This window comes from Ooceraea biroi, chromosome 3 (assembly GCF_003672135.1).
Source record: "Ooceraea biroi isolate clonal line C1 chromosome 3, Obir_v5.4, whole genome shotgun sequence".
NCBI lineage: Eukaryota > Metazoa > Arthropoda > Insecta > Hymenoptera > Formicidae > Ooceraea > Ooceraea biroi.
The window spans coordinates 7,476,174-7,489,635 of NC_039508.1; the positions used below are offsets into that span (position 1 = coordinate 7,476,174).

Below are 13,462 nucleotides of genomic sequence, written 5' to 3' on the forward strand. Positions count from 1 at the left end.
GGAAATTACTATACCCGAGGGATCGTACGAACTACACGCCATAGATGAGTATCTGAAGCGTGCGATTGAACGACACGTAGCTGGTTCCGGCGATAATGCCAAAAACGTCGATGATGAGGAGTATCCGATAGTGCTTCGTGCTAATCACAATACGATGTGGAGCGAAATCAAGTGTGCCTATCGAATAAACTTTAAGAAACCGAACAACATTGGATCGCTGCTGGGATTCTCGTCGAATCGGATATTGCAACCGCGAAAATGGCACGAATCGGACGTACCGGTCAATATTATGAACGTGAACATTATTTGCATAGAGTGTAACGTGACCGCCGGTGCGTACAGCAACGGTACGCGTGTGCACACGATACATGAATTTTCGCCGCGCGTGCTACCAGGATATAAGATATCGGAAATACCTGCGCAGATCATTTACCTGCCGATCATCGCACGGTGCATTACGGATCTGACGTTACGTGTTGTGGATCAAGACGGGCGATTACTTGATTTTAGCAGTGAGGAGATTACCGTCAGATTACACATACGACGACGACAACGATAGTGTGTGTAGTGTAAGATGAGGTGCTTGTTCTGAACGAAACGGAGCACGTGCGTGATACTGTTGTAAGAACTGCGGTGACATTCGATAAACAAAAGCTGCCGAACATTGACGTTTTCAAATCTAATACGAAAAAGCTCAGTGCATCAAACGTTGAATTTTTGAAATCTTTGGGCTTCAGAGTACGAAGTACCTAATCGCGGGGAAAAAATGATTGACATTTTGAATATCGGAGGTGAGCCAGTCTTCGACGATCGCATCGTCAAGATTGAGACTCATACGTATAATCCGTACGCCAACACGCTGTTTGGACACAGCGATGAGATACGAATACCCATACAGCAGTAAGATTTGTATACCTTACCGTGTCAGAGCTTTCTGTACGTCGAGGGTAAACTAACGACAAACAGAGCCATTGAGGGCTCTAATGTGGTATTGGGGAATAATTGCGTGGCGTTCATGTTCGATGAGATACGCTACGAACTTGACGGAGTGGAAATTGATCGCAACAAAAATGTTGGAATGACTTCGACACTCAAAACTATACATTGTTAACACTCGACAGAGGCGTGACCTTGGGTAATGCCGGTTGGGATACATATATTGACAATGTGAACGGAAACTTTAATTTTTGCGTACCGCTCTCTATGTTACTGGGATTTTGCGAGGATTACAAACGCGTGGTGATCAACGCTCGTCATGAGCTGATTCTAATACGATCGCGCAACGACAACAATAGTCTACTGGGCGATCCCGCGCTGGAGCCAAAGATTGAGCTGCTCAAGATACAGTGGCGAATGCCGCATGTGTTACTGAATGAAGTCAATAAGCTGTCGATGCTACGAGCCTTAGAGAGCGGACGATATCTGAGCATGACATTCCGATCGTGGGATTTGTACGAGTTTCCTCTACTACAGAGTACCACCAAGCACTCGTGGACTGTCAAGGCCGCGAGTCAGCTGGAGAAACCGCGATACGTGATCTTTGCATTGCAGACTGGGCGTAAAAATGTAATGTCCCAGGATGTTGCTATATTCGACGACTGCAAATTAATCAACGTGAAATTGTATCTAAACTCGGAATGTTATCCATATACGACGACCTGAATTTGGATTTTGAGAGGAACAAATACGCCATCCTTTACGACATGTAAAATTGCATCGTCAGCAGATATCTCTCTCTTTATAACTACGGACCGTAGCGAATGTGAATGATTAGTCCAGGGAAATTCGTCATGTCCGTACCGACGTTCGTGGACCTGCAGGGCTTCATCGTCGGCAGACACTTCGTCGTGAAGGAGTTTGCCGCTCTCAGAGAGGGATGTGTTCTCTCGCACTATATCTTTGGACCCTACGAATCGTGGTACGATCTCTTAAAATCTGAGAGATCGCAAGTTTCCTGGTTAACGGCGAACCATCACGGACTATCATGGGACGTTGGAACGATTCCGTACCGATGGGCTAGGCGTCTGATCACGAAGGCGGTGGTGGGCGCGGCGAAACAAGAGGATGATGAAACAGTACCCCTCGTGTACGTCAAGGGACACGAGAAACGCGAATGGCTGCACGATTTGCTTCAAGACGATGCGCGAGATGACGTATTCATTGAGACTTTGGATGTGGACTACGAAGATATCACTCCTTTACATAAATTAGATATAGTAAATACATTTCGATGTGGTTACCATGTGAAACATTGCGCCTTACAAAATGTATTCAAACTCTACAATTGGTGGTCGAACCGCCTGAAATAAACTGCATTCATTATTACAACTTGTGTCTGCGTTTTTATTCTATTCTGTTCTCCCCTTCTTACAGAACTCTCCATGCCATCATCGCACACGTCACGGTTTTCGTTGCGGATATTGATATATGAGAATATCAATTTAATCGCGGGGAACGTGCTTTAGCTTTGCTGACCATGGTTTTCATCATGCTGATAACCCTATCCAAGTCCCTTTATGGGCCTCCATCGCGTCCACTTAATGTTAGTTTCATTCAGTACAGTTTAAATCGTCGAGGTTCTGGTGTAGTCAGTGCAGGTCTTGTATAACGATATCTCGCGACCAGCGGCCTAGGACGTGGAGGCACTACTTGAGTTGTTTTTGCCACTGGCGTGCGGATAACGTATCCGCAAAAGCGGTAAGTAACGTATAACATTGACACGAATTCATATTCGTTAACACACACACGCAGACAATACTTGACACTCGCATCTCTGTACTCCACTTTTTATCACATCTTAATTTGTGTTCTGCACTTTTGTTTTAGTACCTACTGGTGGGTATTAATGAACTGGTAGAGAATGGTCGCCGCGAGCTGCGGCTTCTTTTCCCCGAGACGGTAGATTTTTTATCATCGATTAATAACATCTCCTGTTAGCATCATATAATGTACTTGTTTATTTCTTTTCAGACCGTCTATAGGCAGGATATAGAGATCGACGGATTTATAAATCTTGATAAGCTGAACTTCATGCGATTCTACCGCCGCCAGATGCGGCAGAGAGATCGAGATTACTTTGAAGAGAGATGGACAGCTACATGGGGGCAAGATATTTTTCATCTACACCGTTTGTTTAATGAGGAGCCATTAGAGGAGGAGGAAATTTGGTAGCAACATGTAGGGTTGCCACCATTTTGTGCGTTATTCATATATTGTTTCTAAATGTTTACATTTACAAACAATTAAAGATATATGATATTAATAAAAAACAAGATTTCGATAAAATGGATACCTTAATCTAATTTTTCCTCTCAGAACCTGTCACAAGAGAAAAAGTAATAAATTAATTTTTACCTTTCTGATTATAACGAAAATGTATTTCGAAATTGTTTTTTACATGTGTGAGAACATTATGTTTTATCAAATGTGATAATTAATTATTTAAATTTTTATTTAAAAAAATTCATATTATAATATAAGATATTAATATGATATAATATAAAAAAATGATTTACCTATGCCTGGGATCGAACCTGGGTCAGGCCTGCCATATGACCACTCGCTTAATCACCTGAACCACACACAGGTTCTTGTTTTTACATTAAATTTAGTTTATACCGTTTATTGGACGTAACATCGCGGGGCCAAGATATTTTTCATTTACGGCGCTTGTTTAATGAGGAGCCATTAGAAGAAGAGGAAATGTGGTAGCAACATGCAAGGTTGCCACCATTGTGTGCGTTACTTTATCACCGCGAAACACGTCGCGACGTATACAACGAAGAGGGTATCGGTTATGTCGCGCACGTGGATGCCCCTACCCACCCGCGGGCCGGGTCAGCGGAAGTGCCGAGATGCTGGATATTGGTTCCTTAGTAACGAATGCTATCATGCACATTCCATCACGCCACCCCGACACATGTTGTGTACAATGAGGTTGGGTTCGCGAATAGTCCGCGAAAATGTCGCGGTCCCTGCGGCCCTCCCTCCCCTCCCGCGAGTTAGGTCCGCGACATCACGTCACCCGCGAAACATGTTGTGTAGGTTTCTCTTACATCGCGCACGTACCGTGCATCCTCCCCCCTCACCCCCTCCCGTAGGTTAGGTCAGCAAAAACACTGCCACTATCCCTGCGGGTTGGGTCCGCGAAAACCCCTTCCCGCGAGTTGGGCCAGCAAATACTGTCGCGTGTGGGTTAGGTCAGCAGTCCTCCCCCCTCCCCGCGACCCCCTCGCCGTGTGACGTCGTACCCCCCTCCCCCCGCTGACTCAGCCCCCCCCTCAGATCCCTGGGTTAGAATCAGCTCCCCTAACCTACTTCTATGTATTAAAATATTTATTCGTATAAAAATATCTGCTTAATATTATGTCCTTTATTTTTTAATATCAAAGGCTAATATTTATAGTCCGTTCTTATTTCCAGAGGATCTAAAGTAATGTCTTAAGATGCTAATACGACTATGTGATTGGTTTCAAATATCTTATGATTTTACTTAAGATGGTCTTAAATCAGAATCAACAATGAATATCGGCCAAAGAGTAATAATAAAGTAATAGATTTTCTGGTTTGCATAAATACCCATTGTAGTTGGCGCAATTTGTTCATATCATTAGTTTTGTAGAGTCCTTTTTTGAAAGAACTTCAGGCGCGTATACTTGGCGCTTTTTTTGTACCTTTTTTTAAAAAGGTAATTTTGTCGTGATTTCACACATTTTGTAGTGTGAAGTAAGTTATTCTTTTTTATAATATATGAGGAGATGAAAGCCATAGTCCTGTCAGTCAAGGTTTTTAAAAGTATTAACTTACATGTTTATGAAATATAAAATTATATTAAGTATATTTATGCACAGAAGTCAATATATGCAAGAAAACAGAGTTTACCCCCGTCGTTTTTTATTTCGTTTAGTAAATAAATATGCATTCTGCAAAAAAAGTATCCGGAATTAGTTAATAAAACAAAAATTACTGGTTTATTCATCAATATTGATTTTGTCACCTTCAAAATAGACCCCATCGGATACAATACACATGTGCCAACGCTTAAGTCCTCAAAACACTTTTCAAACGCTGAAGCTGGTATTGCTTTGAGCTCCTCGTCGTCGTCGACGTGGTCTAGAGACACTAGAAGTAAAGGTCTGGACAATCTTGTCAAAGTTTTCATTGGCCGTAGATTGCTTTGAAGCAAAATGGCGGAACCAATCAATGCTATCACATCACTTCAAACACCATGAGCGCGTGGCAAGGTTTGGATTTGAGAAATAAATAACATACTACTAACAACATAAAATAATATGTTTATTTAACAATAGAATGCCTTGCCATTGTCAAGCTATTAAATACAGGTGTTTTTAAACGCCCTTTTGCGCATTCTATTTTAATCCTAAATCTAATAAAACGTTTCATTATTACATCTGAAATATTATGACAGGTTTTAAGTACATTACAGTGCAGATGTGCCATTTTATCAATGAAAAATGTAATCAAGTCATAGTTAACATTTTTTAAATACGGAATGTATCGTCGAAAGATGACTTTCATCTGGTAAAAGTAATTAAATGTTGCATTGTTGACAAAAAATAATGCATCTGTCCTATAACACTTAAGCTGTACTAATTTGGAAAATTTTATAGTAAGATCATATGTTTTTGATCCTGCAGATTCTAAACAATTAATGCAAATAACATTCGTCTTACAAATTCTAGACAAAATATAACCGCTGACATTATATAACGAGTTCATTTAACATTACCATTACATTTAATTCATGGTATAATAGTCACTTAGGCCGGTATTCATAGTCGGATCTTATATTTAAGACCGTCTTAAGTTTATCTGCAGATGTATAGATCATTTCATTGGCTACGGAGTATCTGAAGGTACACTTAAGACGGTCTTAAATATAAGATCCGACTATGAATACCGGCCTTACACGTGGTATAATACCAATTTCACCAATCTCTGTGACTGCCAGTGAATAATTGAACGCATCCTACTCTCCACAGTCGGTAACTGTCGACGCCATTTTGCTTCAAAACCAAAGATTGTCCAGACTCTTACTTCTAGTGTCTCTAACGTGGTCCTCTCCATCACGCCCTCTCGGTCTCTCATTCACTGGCTCTCTCGCTCTCTCATTCACTCGCTCTCTCGCCCTCTCATTCACTCGCTCTCTATCGTCATCGACGTGGTGCAACGTCGTCGTCGTCGTCGTCGTCGTCGACGTGGTGCAACGTCGTCACCGTCGTCGTCGTCGACGTGGTGCAACGTCGTCGTCATCGTCGTCGTCGTCGTCGATGTGGTCCTCTCACTCACGCCCTCTCTCTCTCTCTCTCATTCACTCGCTCTCTCGTCCTCTCGCTCTCTCATTCACTCGCTCTCTCGCCCTCTCGCTCTCTCACTCACTCGCTCTCTCATTCACTCACTCTCTCGCTCTCCCGCTCTCTCATTCACTCTCTCTCTCTCTCTCACCCTCTCACTCACTCGCCCTCTCGCTCTTTCACTCACTCGCCCTCTCGCTCTCTCACTCACTCGCCCTCTCGCTCTCTCACTCACTCGCCCTCTCGCTCTCTCACTCACTCGCCCTCTCGCTCTCTCACTCACTCGCCCTCTCGCTCTCTCACTCACTCGCCCTCTCACTCTCTCATTCACTCGCTCTCTCGCTCTCTCACTCACTCGTTCTCTCGCAAATATATCTTTTCTCACTCCAACTTCTTGCACTACATTGCGTCATACATTTGTCGTACACCGACCGGCGGAGATACTGTCCGTATATCCGTGTGACTTACACATGACGGTCAGGTCGATAAGTTAGAGTTTTCTAATGTAGAGCCTCTACATATGATCGTTATGTGTGATTCACACGGATATACCAACAGCATCTCCGCCGGTCGGTATATGTACATGCTATCTGGCGCACGCGAGAAAACCGATATTAGCTGCTGCCATCTCGTTGAAAAGAACGAACTGTACAAACGACGATGATAAGGACGTTTCTTAAGCGAAAATTTGCCTATTTCAAACTTTGCATCGCCATATCTCCGCTCGTAGGGCACATAGAAGAAAAACAAAAACACTTTTATTACATAATTCGACCCCAAGCTATTCATTGAGCCTACTTAGAAGTTGATCGGATCAGCCGTTACTGAGATCCGATAATCTAAGCGTCTCTGAAAACGTCGCGTCGCGTAACAGTACACGGTCGGTCTCGCTGCGCATATACTTGGCGCGAGACACTACCGTGTCTCTTGATTCTGTGGTGAGCAAACATCGTCTCAATTATAATCATGATTTTGACTGGTCAAATGTCAGAATCTTACACCAGGAAAATTATGTTAAAAAGAGAGAGATAGCCGAGATGTTTTTTTATTAAACGTAATGATAAAACGATTAATTCGCAGAATGACATTGAGAATTTACCTCTCGTATATGACAATATTTTGAAGGATGCTTGAATTTTTCGGCTATCTGAGACCTTGCTCATAACAAGTTTCTCCTCAGATGAGGTGGATGTTTGTCTGAATTGCTTGCGTGGTCTTTTCTCCTCTTTGTCTTGTTTAATTTTGTCGGTTACATTCTGCAAGTTAGTTTCGAAAAGTGTCTAATTAATTAATTATAAGGGTTTTATTTCATTGTACATTTCGTTATATGTATTTTTACTTTTAGAATGTGACTTATTTATTTTGTAATTATTGAACTGTGCACTTGAAAAGCACCAGAATCGACGGCCGAAATGTTGTGCTAAATTGAAATAATTCCATCGCCAGCTTGGTTATTAATAAAGGATTTTTAATACTAAATATGCACAGCACGGTTGTGCCTATAAATACATCAGCAACTCAAGAGTTCAATAATGATGAAGAGACTCAAACAGATATTCTATCACAGATCGAAGAAGAACCATATTCATTCATCACAACAAGATTTGTAAACTACAAAAAAGCTGTATATGGATTTAAGGGGTTATGCCACCTTGAACCTTTCAAATTTTCAAAAACAATTTTTTGCTTAATTTCAAAGTTTGAACATTTAAAAATAGTTTAAAACAAGTTGCATGTAAAAATTCGTAAAATTGACGAAGTTATAGCCATTTAACTGAAGTAGTGTTCAGGTCAAAAACCGGTACGGTCCGTTTAGCGCCGGTTCGGTTCGACCGCCTAGCGACAAAGGGCTTTTGTGTGTTCACCTTTCAGCACAGAATCACATCCTTCTACTTCGGCAGATGTCTATTATGGACTAGGCATCGCTGATTAGTAGAAAACGTAAGAATTTATTAATATTATATCGATGTAAACTCTTACGAAAACTGTAAAGTCGTTTTTCTCGAAACTACTTTTTCCGAACGGTGGGTCTTCTAACTCCTTTTGTAATGCACAGATCGCTTTATAATTTTACAACAATATTTGTTATTATAACAAGAGATTAAATGCCAGGTAAATCGAAATTCGAAGTAATGTTCAGTACTGTCACTGGCTGAGTCTGATGGTCGGACCGAAAATCTTTGTAACTGCACGCCAACCAATCGTTGGACATACTGCAGTTGACTTCTATCCTTTTTCCCCCCTCCCCACCGAACTACGCGCCAACAAATTGTTAGACTTAAACGCAGTGTGCATATTCCCCGATTACTATTAGTTAGAAGAAGCGTTTCGTCTAAAGATCGCCTGCAGACTCTTCAGTAGGGCTGTGCAGACGATCCCTTGCCCTAAACGTTATACACGAAGATGTTAGAAAAACTCATATATATTAAAATTGTACCGTGCAGAGTACCTGCGAGAAAGATCTGTAAGAGCCACCTCACGGCACATATTGAAAACACCTCATGTGGTGTGTGTCATAACAAGAGATTAAATGCCAGGTAAATTGAAATTCGAAGTAATGTTCAGTACTGTCACTGGCTAACAATTTGTTGGCGCGTAGTTCGGTGGGGAGGGGGGAAAAAGGAAAGAGGTCAACTGCAGTATGTCCAACGATTGGTTGGCGTGCAGTTACAAAGATTTTCGGTCCGACCATCAGACTCAGCCAGTGACAGTACTGAACATTATTTCGAATTTGTTATTATATTCTTTATCGGTTATCGGGAGCTTTTTTCGATTTTTTCCTCGTTTTTTTGGCATTAGAAAGAAGGCGCATTTTTTCGCCAAAATTCCACTTTTTTTTCATTTGTTTGTAATTTCCGTAATTTTGCAAAAATTAAAAAAGTAGCCCGATAACCGATAGCGACAAGTTCAAACATTAAGAAGCAGTTTAACTTTTTGCTTTCAGATAACATTTGTGAGCTGAATCAGGCCCACCACTGACTCCCGTTTTTTTTCGGCGCTCCACTGCAAGACATATATCTTTTTATTTATTATCATAATTAATGTCTTTTAAAATTGTTTTAATACTTCAAAGTATGGCAAATACATATACAAAAACGAAATTATGATTGTTGTTAAGATACATTCCACAGAAATTCACGAAAATGGTCTATTTTTGAGCGCGTCAAGGTGGCATAACCCCTTAAACAAATACAGTCGTACTTAGAATATTATAGTAATAAACACACTTAAAGAAATGGATTTTTTGCCATCAAAAGCCGACCAATGTGTCTTCTATAAAAAAGAAAACACTAATTTTTATGTTGTGACATACGTTGATAATATTTTAATTATAAGTAAAAGTAAAGAGGAAAAGGATAAAGTCAAATATGAACTAAAGAAAAATTCAAGGTCAAGGATTTAAGAACAATCAAATATTTTTTAGGAACATTCATCACATTTAATGCACATTCATCGCAACAGAAGTAAGAAAAAATATGCATAGAACAGAAACAAAAGTTGTTACGTGCCAGTTTCGACGTAATGTAACGTCAGCAACGAGGGCTGTGAAGTTTATAGATTTAATTAATTCTATAAATTTTGAAAAGTTTGGAGATAAGGCGCGAGGGTTCACCTGTGAGGCGAGGAGATTGTTTTACTTCAGAAAGTAACACGCTGCGGGCATATTACCACAGGCGAGCACGTGGGGAATATAAAAGAGTATGGCAAAGGGTAATTACATTTTACTACTAGTTTCGTTAATTTCTTTAATTGTAAATTAAAGCAATCTCAAGGGAAAACCTTCGTCATGATCAAGTGGAAACGGATTTCCAAGAGACTGATGTGAAAGAAGAAGAATAGCATATAGAGATGATTTTATCAAGATTTAATATGTCTGAATCTAATCCAGTGTCAATGCCATTTGACATCAATCAGCAATTGATCCAAGATGCAGAATCTAAGACTATTAAAGAAAAAATGAAAATGAAAAAAATTTCTTATAGACAAGTTATTGGATTACTCTATAGACCTTATAGATATGGACTGGCCTTTGCACAGTGGGCCAGAATACCTCAAAAAGTGGCCAAAAGTCAATGTCACGTTTAAGATGAAAGGAAAGTTTTTCCATAATGTACACACTTGGAAGCATCTGATATCCAAATTGTATACACGTTTCAATTATCTTTTGAACTTTTAGAGCGATTCAAATGAGACAATTTTCTTGACTTTCGTTAATTTTTGTTTTACTAACACTTTCCTATTATATGTTCAGAGCATCACGAATGATGATTGAACTATAAACTTTTTGTCTGTTATCAAAGAAAGTATATTTCAATATTTCAATATTAAACAAGAAAAAAAGTCGAAATTTTCTGTTGCTCTCAATGATACCTGTTTACATGCAATACATGCAATTGTTTGGAAGGTACCTAATATGGTAGTCTTTCAATCGAAAGTTCCCCGAAGTTCCCCTCCGTATTTAAAATTTGTCGATGTATTCAGTATTATTAGGTGTACAAATAAGTTTTAAAGCGTTTTTTGTGTGATGTATACTGCTGGTTTACAAATCAGAAATTCTCCCGCGGTTTTGTCACGTGACTGTAACCAATCCAGAGTAATAAAAACGACTCAGAAGTTGGCTCAGCATTCAAACGTTCTTAAACGTTCTTAAACGTTGGTAGGTGAAAGATGGCAAGCGACAAAGCATTTATTCGTCACTGCATTCGTTACGAATTTCACCAAGGGAAAAGTGCTGCAAAAGCATGTGCATCAATATGTTCTGTTCTTGGGGAGAATACTGTATCGAAAAGCACATGTGAATTTTGGTTCAGGCAGTGTAAAGTTGGTGATTTTGTGGTTAGCGATCGAGAACGTAGCGGTGCGGGTGCCCCACAGAAGATTGAACATGAGCAATTACAAGCATTACTGGATGAAGACTCCGCGCAAACGCAAAAAGAACTTGCTGAACAAGTGGGAGTAACTCAACGAACTATTTCTAATCGTCTACACGCAATGGGAAAGATTCACAAAGAAGGAAAATGGGTGCCACATGAACTGAGTCAGAGGAACAAAGATGAGCGTATCATGAAGTGTTTGAATCTGTTAAACAAACAACGTAGGAAGTCTTCTGTGGAAAATTGTGACGGGCGATGAGAAGTGGATATGGTTCGACAATCCCAAACGCAAAAAACACTGGGTAGATCCCGGTCAAGCAACGACATCAACACCGAAGCGCAATATTCTTGCTCCATGATAACGCCAGACCGCATATTGTTAATAAATGATATAGCCGCTAGGCGGCAGCTGCAATGACGAGTTTTCTCGTAGTCAATTTTTTTCGGAGATTGTATATAAAACCGTGACCAACAGAGATCAACACAATTCACTCGTTAGGTCAGTTAGCTGCCTCGTTGATCTATTTTACTGGACACTGCGCACTGACTGTGGTAACTTAAGTCAGGATTTGAATGATTTTTATTTTAATTCTTTGTCCATATAGTTTTCGATAAAACAATAATTATTTTTCTTTCATTCTGCTCATTTTGAAACTTAAATAGTAGTTTTTAATAGTTAGTAGTTTATTTACTTAATTTACTTATTCTTTATATATTCCTACTTATTACTTATATATATTCAAAAATATATTTCAATAAATAATACTTCGGACATGTTCACAAAACGAGAAATTATTGAGCTCTTCGATAAAGTAAGCTAAAGTAGACGACATAAGTGAAGCGGTTAATTACATCCTAACAAAACTAAATCTAAAAGTCGGAGATATACACACCGAGAAATATGATCAATTGAGAGTTGCAGTTAAGACTCTCAAGAGTAAATTCTAACTGAAGTGGGAAGCTTCGAAAAGAACCCTGATTCGATTTCATGCAAAAAATGCTGTGTGGTTGGAATCGGAGTTTCAAATACCAAATTTTTCATGTCCGGAAATCCTTAGCGAAAAAGTACCAAAACCAGGAAGACCAACTGTTGCATTCGATCAAAAATCTCAGAGATCTAAGACCAGATGCTGCAGCAATCAGCAATCAAAATGAAAATAATCCTCAGAAAATTTTAATGACATGTCGTCATGCTGCAAGATTATCAGGAAAAAAACATTTATTTGCGGTTCTCAAACAGATTCAATATAGTCCAGAAAAAGCATGTAAAATTAGAAAATTACTAGAAAATCCACAATCAAGCAGCGTTGTTAAGCTAACGCCAGAAAAAGCACTTTCCTTCTTACTAGACAGATCTCTGTTAAAAGAAGATTACGTTAGTATGCGTTTGTTAATCAAGGGACAAGGAGCGGATATTTTTCCTTTATATAATAGTGTTAGAGAAGCCAAAATTCTATGTAGACCACCCGCAGCAGCTATATCAATTACAGAAGACAAAGCTAAGGTTTCTCTACAAGGATTACTAGATCATACTGGAAAACGAATTTTTGATATGCAAAAAGAAGTTCTGCTTCAGTACATACAGCAGGTCCTAGATCCGGCTGTAAAAGAATTATAAACGGTCATCTGGTCATATGGTTTCGACGGTAGCACAGGTAATTCCTCATACAAACAGATATCAAAATGCAGATTTTAATGCAAGCAACATCGACGAAAGTATATTTGCTACCTCACTTATACCTTTGCGTTGGTTAACGAAAGATAATGTTATTTTGTGGAATAATCGGGCCTGACAGTCACAGTTTTGCCGTCCTACCAATTTGCAATATGTGAAAGAGTCAGCTGATATTATTGCGGCACAAAAAACCAGCATTGAAGCTGAGATTGATGAGCTGCAAGCTCTTGAAATAGATTTAAATAATATTAATGTGCGCATACATTTCATCTTGTTTTTGACTTTGATTCATGGCAAAGTGTTGAACATAATTACGAATACAAAATCTACACAAGCTTGTCCTATCTGTCATGCGACTCCAAAGCAGTTTAATGATCTTTCGAACACATCAATATCCACTTTGATGCCAGATCCAAAATCATTGTAGTACGGACTGAGTCCACTGCATGCTTGGATGCGATTCTTTGAATGCTTGCATATCTCATATAGGTTGGATATAAAAACATGGCAGATGAGAACAAAAGAACAAAAAACCAAATATTCGCAAAAGAAATTGTTAGTACAAGAAATCCTTCGCAAAAAGTTAGGACTGAATGTCG

General features: G+C 39.6%; 1 protein-coding gene across 1 annotated transcript in view; it reads right to left on the reverse strand.

The window, feature by feature from the left end:
* Positions 1–5,208: 5,208 nt before the first annotated feature.
* Positions 5,209–13,462, reverse strand: part of LOC105279385 — a 49,665-nt gene continuing 41,411 nt past the window's right edge. Inside the window, exons 7-8 of the mRNA XM_026968515.1 lie at positions 7,348–7,570; positions 5,209–5,273 (exon numbers count right to left, since the gene is read on the reverse strand). Of these exons, the coding sequence (XP_026824316.1) occupies positions 5,209–5,273; positions 7,348–7,570 (288 nt within the window). The remainder of the gene's footprint in view (positions 5,274–7,347; positions 7,571–13,462) is intronic.